We start from the raw sequence: 10,492 nt of genomic DNA, 5'->3' as shown, positions 1-10,492 counted from the left end.
ATGGGAATATGGAGAAGTATGTGCAAGTATAAGACTTAGAAATACATGAGATTCAACTACCCACTTTATATGTTCTTAATGTTTACTTCTCTTCTTAATTGAAACTTTGCTTACATATGACACTCAATAAGTTTTAAGTATGCTAAAAATTTTTATAGTAAAAAAATTATCATATGCTACAAGGATGTTTAAATCTTTAGAATGAAATTATACAGAATCAATGACAAAAGCACATTCTCACCCAAGCACAGGGGTTGATGGGACTCTCCTCAACCACAGAAATATAGAAATACACTAACCATCATGTTTCAATGACAGGTTAGATTTATGTGAAGATCAGGAAATGTTCAGCCCCAAGATAACTCATTTTAGCAATGTATTTCAGCATCAAAATACACAATACATTTCAGAAAATTATATAGTAATTCAACTTACCAAGATTAGCATTCCCCCCACCATTTACAGATCTTAAAATGTTTAAAGGATCTATAGGTTTCCAAGAGGAAGGGACCTAAAATATTTGCTAAAATCATCAGTAACGAAGGAAGAGTATACATTCATCCGTCAGGGGAGCAGGCTAGGAAATCTGAATTTCAATCAAACAGCATTTTAATAAGAGCACAGAATAAATAAATGATCAAAAAGTATTTTAAATTCCTTCAACATTTAATGTGCATTCTTAAGTCCTAGCACTCTTTCCCTAAAGAAAATTAGTTTACTAAAAGCAACATATAAATTTAAATGTCAAGCAAGAATTAATATGTCTTTGAGAGTGCTAAGAAGTTATATTCCTTTCTCATGAGATTTCTAAACAAATCTTGGTTAAATGCTTTCAAGCCTCTGTCCATGGTAATGGTTCCTGGTGCCCTTGTGTGTGTTCCTTCCACCTGTGGGTTAATCTGGTTTAGGTACTAGTTCCCTGGAGGTCCCATAATGCCATAGCCAGACAGAGCAATTCAGGACAAGTCCTGGTCTGTGCTCTTCTAGCTTTCTGAGTAATGGGAAGGGAAATGACAAAGCCTATAATAGTATTATGTTACCTTCTAGGAACATCTGAGATGGGGATGGACAAAGAGAACCAGAAACAGATGTTTATATTTCAGACATGATCTATTACTGAGATTCTAAGTATGGAGAGTTAATAGGTCAATAAAATCAATGAACTGCAAGATCACAACTAGTTATAAATTAACTGTTGACAGAGAGTAACATTCTGGGTATGGATGGTTGAGGGATGAAAGAAAAGGAAAAGGAAAAAAAAGCTCCTTTTCCTATACATTGGTCATAAGTTAAAGGATCCGTCTGTCATAAGGTGAAGAATATATGGAATATTCAGAGGAAGATGGTACTCAAAGGGCAGCAAAGCTGTATTCTATTTGCTCTTCCTTCTGGGCATCCATGGTTGTTGATGCTCCACCTCACTCACACGCACTGATGTTCAGTTAGTGGGTAATTACCAGCATAGACAAATCCATAGATTTTACAATTCCTCAGACTTTTAAAACTTCAGAAAATCCAATTACATTTACCTGATACTGTTGGTATTAAACTATTTAGCAAAATAACAGTAATACTTTGTTAAGAGATTACTGGGTGTATTACATTCATCATATATTCTTTACTTGTAACTTGACATAACTATTATTTTTTCTATTAGATAAGAACACAGAAGCTTCTAGAGGCTTAAGAGCTAGCTTGAACAGTTAGAAAGCAGAAAAAATGATGAAATGTTTTTTTCTAAAGAGTTTACTTCAAGATTTTGAAAGCTAAGGATTCCCGAGTAAATGAAAGATTTTGTACTTAAGTAAAAAGATTTCAAAACCTTGTGTTTTACAGTTTTTAAACTTCAACATTATGCTCATTGGTGACCAAACTTCCCTCAAACTAATCCATGGAAGATTGCTTGTCACCTCTCTAACCTCCTCACCCTACAAACACACACTTCAGGATACCCCTAGAAACATGAAAGGTGCTGCATTTAAGCCTTCAAATGTGGAATTCAACCAAAGCCACATACTTTCTCTTGCAAGTATTTAATTTCAATGGAGTTCAATTTACCATTTATTAATGGCTTATATATATGTTATTTCATGTAAAAACTAATTGTTTATTTAAAGATAAATTCTTCTACATCGAATTTTAAATGTTTTATTTTAAATTTGCATGTCTAAGATCTATTGTGAATTAAATTTTTACTGGCTGTGAGGCATAAAGGAGTTATTTTTGTTTGTTTGTTCTGTATATAGTAGAAAAACATCCACTACTTTCACCACCCTGTGTTGCAAAAGCTATTTTTTTCTTCTCAAGTTGCTGACATAACTTTGCTAAAAGTTAATCTTATAAATTCAAATCTACTTCTGAGTTTCATTGTCAAGTCATTTTATCATTTTTGTTTTTGCAATTAATAACTTTTATATAAGATTATGATATAATCTCCAAATTTATTATTTTGTAAGCTCTGGAAGCTAATCTTCTTTCTTTGAATTTCCATATAAAATTATAAGTTTTCAAAATTAGAAAAGTTGCCTGTTCAGATTTTATTTGAAATTGTTTCAATCCAGAGATTAATTGGAGGGAAATTCAGATCTTCACAATGTTGTCTGGCTCATGAACATATCTGTTTCTATGTACTAATGTCATCAGAGTCTCTTAGCAAAGTTTTCAGTTGGCAGTACACATGTCTTGGTCACATTTTGTAACCAATGGATAGAGATGTAGTTTAGTGGTAGGGTACTTGCCAGCATGCCTGAAGCCCTGGGTTCAATCCCTAGCACCACAAAAACAAACATATTCAGTAACCATTATCCTTAAATATTTTATACTGCCAATGAAATTATAGGTAATATTTTAACTTTGTTATGGTAATCATTTTGCAATGTATATGTAAGTGAAATCATCACATGCAACTTTAATGTAGACAACTTTTTTAAAATTTATCTATCATTTCTGAAAAACATCTGGAAAAAAATTGTAATTTCTGATTTTTAGTTAATAGTACAATCTATACAACTGGAATTTACATATTGATTTTATTTTTCAAACTCACATTATAAGCGCATAGTCACATGTATTGCACAAAACATAGTGAAAAGGTCTTTAAACCCAATGAATCGATTGTCTATTTAGAAATTCTAAGAAATATACAGAAACTTCTATTATAAGTATCAGATATTTATGGGATAATAAGAGTTCAGAAAACTCCTCTTTAGTTCTATATTTGAAGGATTTTGTAAAGAACCACTTATTTTTCATTAGTGTTTGGTAGATTTCAACATTAAAGCTATTAAAACAAAGGTTGGAGGATGAAAATATGAGCTGCATAAGAATATAGAGGCCCAAAATTTACGTGAAACCCTGCATCCCTCTTGTGCCATATACTGCAACTAGGGCAAGTTTCCCTTGTGAGCTTAATCCATTTTGTGGCTCATTGTACATCAAAAATACCATAACTCCAAATAAATTAAGACCATTTCAGAAACTTTAGCTAAAGCAATCATTCTAATACATGTTTAGCAAAATCAAAACACTCTTGAGAAAATTGGTGACACAGGTAAATAGGAAAGGATGACTAATTAAAATCAGAAATGCTTTGAGGTATCAAGGATGTATGATCAAAACCACAGGACTTTCTCAGGTCTTAATGAGAATACTAGAATACCCTGAAAGTTTCTAAATATGCTGTCCCAATGGATATCTAGAGAAAGAGGGTTAGAAAGAAGATGAAGAAGAAGTATGTGGCCAAGGGAGGATGTCAAATAAAACTAAGTCCCTCTCAGTTAGTTTTGGCTTCTAATCCATGTAGAGTACTGGACCAGGACTTCTAACCTACTTCCATGCTGGTATTTCTGATAGTTCTTAAGTAACGTGTTTTTTAGTGTGAATGGGGTTCAGGTGATTTAAGATAATCATTTAATAAAATTTAGTAATGGTTGATATTTTAATTACCAAGAAATTCCCATGCAATATAATTTGCTGAATACATATGCTTATTCTCATATGCATAACAAAACATTTTATGTTTCTCCCACATATTTACTAGACAGATTTTTGACATATATAAGGCATTGTGAACATGCTGGAAAGTGAATTCTAGGAAAAACACCAAGCAATTAAAGAAAAATTGAACCAATAAGTTATTTTGTGATCTAATATGTAACATTATCAAAATTTATCCAATAAAATTCTGTGGACATTTGAAAAAACAAACAAGTGATAATACAATGCTTTGCTTTATTTTATTTTTATTGCAAGTATACTTCCTGATAGAATGTGTACTTTCCTTGATATGTTCTCAAAATCTGCAAGAACCCCATGCCATAAATACATGTACACAATCATCACACAACAAAAAAATTCATTTCCACACGCCATGTTTCTGTACTGAAAGGGAAATCCAAATACTCTGTGGAAAAATAATATAATACGGCAACTAAAATAAAGGTATGATTAAGATAACTAATAGAGACAACTTTTTTTTTTGAATGGACATAACATTTTCCCAAGATAATGTAGAGTTTTGCATAAATTCAGGAGGGGAAAAAGAGAATAGTTAATTATGTCAAAAGTTCTCAGATTTGAAAAGTGAATAAAGGAGACCCTGGTACTAAAGTCAAACACACAACTGCCTCTGTGACTTTTCCTTGAAGTTGACATGACTGACTATTGAGACAGGAATGATTCAAATTAGGAAAGTCAATGTAAAATTAACTCAATTATTTTAGTATTAATGTTTGTTAATGACAGAAGGAGAAAATATAGACCCTTAAAAACAATACACATCATTAAATAAAAAGAGAAATCAGTACTTTAGGAACAATTCCACTCATAGGATCTATGACTCTCAAATGATAACAGACCTGGGGACACAAAAGAAAAGCATCATGAATGTTTCCTTATTTACTTATCGATGTGACATTCGAGACCATACCTTCTGCATGGAAATTTTCATCTCCATATTTCTGAGTGTATAGATGAGAGGATTCAGCATAGGGGCAACCACAGTGTAAAACACAGAGATTTCCTTGTCCTTGTTCTCACTACCTGCAGGTAGTAAGTAGGTGTAAATACAGGGCACAAAAAACAAAACGACTACCATTACATGAGAGGTACAGGTTGAGAGAACTTTGTGATGCCCTGCAGATGACCTTGTCCTAAGATTATATAAAATCATTATATAAGAAGCTACTAGAACAAGAAAAATCACAACTACCACCATCCCTGAATTAGCGATCACTAAGATACTAACAATGTGAATATCTTTGCAGACCAATTTCAAAAGAGGCTTCACATCACATATGTAGTGATCTATCTGATTAGGGCCACAGAAAGGCAGCCTGAGTACCATGAGCAATAGAGCAATAGAGTGCCAAAAACCCACCCCCCAGGCCACTGCAACCAGCAGGTTACACTTCTTCCGGTTCATGATGACCATGTAGTGCAGCGGCTTGACAATGGCCACATAGCGGTCAAAAGCCATGGACACCAAGATGAATATTTCCACCCCTGCCAGCAAGTGGGCCATGAAGAGCTGGGTCATGCAGCTGTTATAGGAAATGTTTTTTCTTTCTGCCGCCAAGTCCCTGATAAGCCGGGGAACCCCAGTGGAGGTGTAGCACAGGTCCATGAGGGAAAGGTGGCACAGAAAGTAGTACATGATTTGCTCGATGAGGTGACTGCAGGTGATCGTGAGTAAAATGACAAAGTTCCCCATTAAGACTGCCAGGTAGCAAAGCAAGAAGAGGAAAAAGAAGAGTAGTTCTATTCCCTTATTTCCCCAAAGCCCCATGAAAACAAATTCTGTGACATTATTCGGATGTTCCATGAAGTCAGCTGGAATCCACATACACAGCAGAAACTTAATTCATCTGAAATGAGACAGAACATAGTATCTTAATAGGTGCTTTTATGTTTGGATACATTTATAAATTAAAAACATATATAGTAGTAACAGATGTTATTTGGGGTTAATCTTTCAGAATTTTTTTTAGATATAAATAATCATTTTACTTCTCATGATATTTAATGAAAGCAGGTTTTATACCTAGGACTTTTGTAAACCTTTTAAATGCATTTAGCTCTCATAAAAACACAGTAAGGTTCTGATATTCATTTTACACATGAAATAATAGAGAAATAGGAGGGGTCGGTTAATTACACAAAATCATTAAAGTATTAGAAAGCAGACTCAAGATATGAACCTGTATCTGATGCCAGATTCCATGCATCTTAGATCTGTGCAACATTTTCCATAGATCAAATGGAATTGCAGCTGTTTACACTCCTGTAAAAAACAGGGGGTCTTTCATTATCTCTGTTATTTTTTTAACTCTATAATACTAAGAAAGATATTTCCTTCTATATTTTACATAGAATTTATCCATAAAAATTGATATTCATTTCCTATTACTTTGAAGCTTTCATCTCACTGTTAATTTATAAATCCAGTAAAATTAAGATTTAGTTTTTAAAGATGCAAGACACTTAATCATATTATAGAATATTTTAGTAGAAAAATAGCCTGATAATAGCTTCAGTGTCTTTCTGTGGCATGTTTGGTCAAAGCTCACTAAATGGAGATGCTGGAAATAAAGAACTCTGGGTAGCAATGTTGAACATCTAAATAGAGGGACACAGTGCATTATTGGATGAAAACTTACCTTTTTTCTAAGAATTCTGAAGTTGTCTTTTAGGTTACTGCTAATGCATTAGAAACATTTTAGGGATCTTGTAGTCTTCTGACAACAGTTTGAAGAACCTCATGTACCTTGCTTATTTAATCATAAGTTCAGAGCAGTGCAGCTATTCTGATACTATGAATCTGTGAACAGAGAGCAAATACATCCAAACCATCACCTTTAACCAAGATCTCAATATCCTCATCAGCAAACCATTCTTTGTTTCAGACTCTGTAATCTCTCAGTGGAAACAGTGAGGGACCATTCTGCTGTCATGGGCAGATCTCTTCATAATGAAGCATGACAGTAAGTGCCCCTCTCGGATGCTCTGCTAATTAAGCAGAAAATGAGTTCATGTAATAAAATATAATACAACTTAACAAGTCCATAGAACAGCCCTACCCTCTGAAGTCTTTTTCAGAGGAGCAAACTCTTGTAAAAGGAAATGAATATCAATATTTTATCTTGATGTTTCCACCTACTGTGATTTTGTCTGCCACAGAGAAAAGTGTTGAAGTATACATTTTAAACACATGTTAAGTACACAGAAAAATGTGAGTGTTGCTGTGCTCATTTCAGATTCAAATTTTGTGGAAAAAATGTCAGTTGAAAGACAAAAGAATTTCTGGATAATTTCTCATTCAAACTATGGAACAAAACTGTAAAAAAAAGTACAAAATTAAAACTGCAGAAAGTGGAAATCTTGCTTCAAAATATTTCTCTGATATTGACAAAAGCACCAGTACTTGTTAACACTGATACAGGATTGTCCTAGTTACAATGAGAGGATATCAGTTGGGATATTATAGAATTATGTGGACAAAGATGCTTCAAAGCAGTTCGCAGAGCAGTTTTAGGAGCCCTCTGAAAAAGCCACCTCATGTTGCAATGCAATATCCACCATTCTCTTCCTGTTTGTAAAACCTTTCTGTTCCTACAATACTAAAAGTTTTCAATGTCTTTGTCTCTGCCTCAAATCTCTCTCTCTCTCTCTCTCTCTCTCTCTCTCTCTCTCTCTCTCTCTCTCTCTCTCTCTCTCTCTCTCTCTCCGAAACACAAGGGTATAGGAGTGAAGAATTTTGAGCTCATTTGATCACATACCTTTCACTTTAAGCCTATTTCCCAAAAGTCTCTCCTTTACTACATAAATTTTTGGAGAATATTCCTATGCAAAACTGTTCGCAAAAATATGTCAATTTCTATTTGCCAAAAAAAGAGAAAAGCCCATTGAAGTGTCATTCTTCAGAAATGGATGCATGACTAAGGTCCAGAGAATATGTTAAATAATTTTATATGTTTCTCTGTGTAATTAGTCATCGTATTTTTAACAATGAAAAAAATGTGAAATAGAAAGATGTAGACTTCATCATTTGACACAAAATGTTTATATACCATAATTATTAATATGTTTTGGGCATGGTATTAAAATTTTTATTTATTTATCTATTATATATTCACCATGGCCCAATGAGATATATGCTATTATATTGTTTCCTCTGTTTGCAAATAGAAATATTACAACAAAATTCAAATAGAAAAGTCTACATCTAATCATATTTGTATGTTTCAAAACCTCATATTTTTATAATACTTGTCATATCACAAAATCAAAGGTTTAATACTTTTATTGCAAATGAATTTATCTTCAAATTACCATCCAGCTTCTCCTGAGTCTCTTTTCTTAAAAAAGAACTACCATTTAAAATATTCCATAAGAATTTAAAATTAAAATTAATATTTACTAAAATCAAATTTTATGTAAATAGATGTCCAAAACCTCAAAAATTTTTCTCATTTAAAAAAATCTATGCTAATATTATCTCTTATTTTATATTAATCTGCTGTGTCAAGGTTGTTCTTCAGGTTGATTCTTCTTACCTTTCTCTGTAACATGAAACAGCAAAATTGATATAGACACTGGCTGTCAGCTGTCTCCCCTTTTGGATCTTCAATGCACAAGAAGCTTTTAGGGCTGCATTCCTGGGAATACTTTGAAATAAGACTTAAGATGGACCAGAGGGAAAAACTCCCATAGGCATTTAATTTTTTCCCAAAAATAAAAAAAAGCCTGTATAGTTATATTTGTAAAAATAAAGCCAGTAACATTAAAGTGTTTGTACAGAGAGCTTTAAGACTTTCTTTTATTTCTCTTTAGAGTCTTGACATGAGTGATTCTGTAATGTTGTAGCATTGATAATGGATGATTTCACCCTCTCAACTAGAATAATTTCCTTAAAGTCCAAACTGACTGATGTAATGTAATATACACTTAATAAATCATAAATTATTTATTACCTAGTTTTATCAATGAGCTAAGAAACTATCATAAGTTCATTAATATATTCTCATCAATATTATCCTCAGAGTCATTGCCATTACAAAAACACTTCAAAATAGTTACTCAAAATTTAATTATGCCCTTTGGAAGTTTAGAGCCCATGTTCTCTCTTCTATGTTAATAAGTAGTAGTATTTGAATACTGATTAAGTATATATAATACATATTTTTGTAAAATATATAGTAACTACTGTCCTTATTTTTATTTGTTACTCTTTTGCTTCATTCTGTCTTTCATCCCCCTTGAATAAAAGAGGAAAAGAAGACTCAGTAGATGCTAAGGGAACAGATTACGTAAATCATAGCCTTTAGTTCATGGCAGACCATCCTCATAGATCTATGCAAAGTCCTTCTATAGACATATTTTATTTTACAATTTTTATATCACTCTTTTCATATCTCCTCCCCTCTCTGAATAATCACTGTACTGTCATTAGCATAGCAAATCCCCAGAACCCCAGGATATCACACCTTCTTGGGCTGTTTCCTATAAGCTGTGCACATTTTGAAAATAGTCTCTTTCTACACTCCTGTTAAATTAAAGCATTTGACACTGCTCTTTCACTGTGCAATCCTAACTGATATGTTTGTTTACAATATAGTCCCAAGATATATGGAACAATGTTAAATAAACCCACCTGAGGAAACAAATGAATTCACCTTCAAAGTGGAAGATTTCAATATCCCCAACTCTAATACTGATGGGTAAAGCTGGCACTAAGTAGAAGTAACATAAAACATCTCAAGGACAACTTAAAAGTATATAAAGGCATAGATAAAGCTATAAATTAAACAAGGAATGCATATTATTTGCATTTAATAATTAAATATTTATTTAATTAAGTATTAAATTATAATATGGTTTGGATCTAAAAATGTACCCCCAAAGAGCTCATGTGTTAGACAATGCAGGAAATGTTCAGAGGTGAAATTATTAGATTATGAGAGATATAAATTCAATAGTGCATTAATCTATTTGGTGGATTAATAATTTAAATGGAATCCTAGGTAATAACACCAGGCAAGTAGGGTGTGGCTGGAGGTAGTAGGTAACCAGAGACATGGTTTTGGACTATATCTTGTCCTTGACTTTTGCTATCACTCTCTTATGCTTTCTCTTCCCCCTCTTTAAAATATACAGCTGATAATAATGATTTCTAGTTCCACCCTTTTTGCTTCATATAATAGGTCATCATTGTTTTAATGTATGAATAACATTCTATTGTGGGTTTATACCACATCTCTATATTCATTCACGTGTGAATGGGCATCAGGGCTGATTCTATTTCTTAGGTATTCTGAATATTGTCATATTAAACCTGAGTGTTCAGCTGTATGTTTGATCTGCTCATGTCATTTTATTTGGATATATCCCCAGAAAAAGAGTAGCTGGATCATACAGTAGTTATTTTTACCTGGGAAACTTATGTACTACTATTCATTACAACTGTATTCATGTATACTCTCCTGAATATGACACA

At 32.9% G+C, this 10,492-nt stretch overlaps 1 protein-coding gene across 1 annotated transcript; it reads right to left on the bottom strand.

Moving 5' to 3' along the window:
• Positions 1-4,900: 4,900 nt before the first annotated feature.
• LOC124090933 (olfactory receptor 4P4-like) lies at positions 4,901-5,821 on the bottom strand. The gene has a single exon (XM_046441747.1). The coding sequence runs from the start codon at positions 5,819-5,821 to the stop codon at positions 4,901-4,903; it is 921 nt and encodes a 306-aa protein (XP_046297703.1).
• Between the last annotated feature and the right edge of the window lie 4,671 nt (positions 5,822-10,492).

This window comes from Marmota monax, unplaced genomic scaffold, assembly GCF_021218885.2.
Source record: "Marmota monax isolate L192 unplaced genomic scaffold, Marmota_monax_Labrador192_F-V1.1 WCK01_AAM20220418_F8-fsc00692, whole genome shotgun sequence".
Taxonomy (NCBI): Eukaryota; Metazoa; Chordata; class Mammalia; order Rodentia; family Sciuridae; genus Marmota; species Marmota monax.
This window is presented reverse-complemented; position numbering and strand designations above follow the sequence as displayed.

Excerpts from the sequence above, each read along its gene's own strand:
- LOC124090933 (XM_046441747.1), bottom strand. The coding sequence starts at position 5,821 with ATGGAACATCCGAATAATGTCACAGAATTTGTTTTCATGGGGCTTTGG.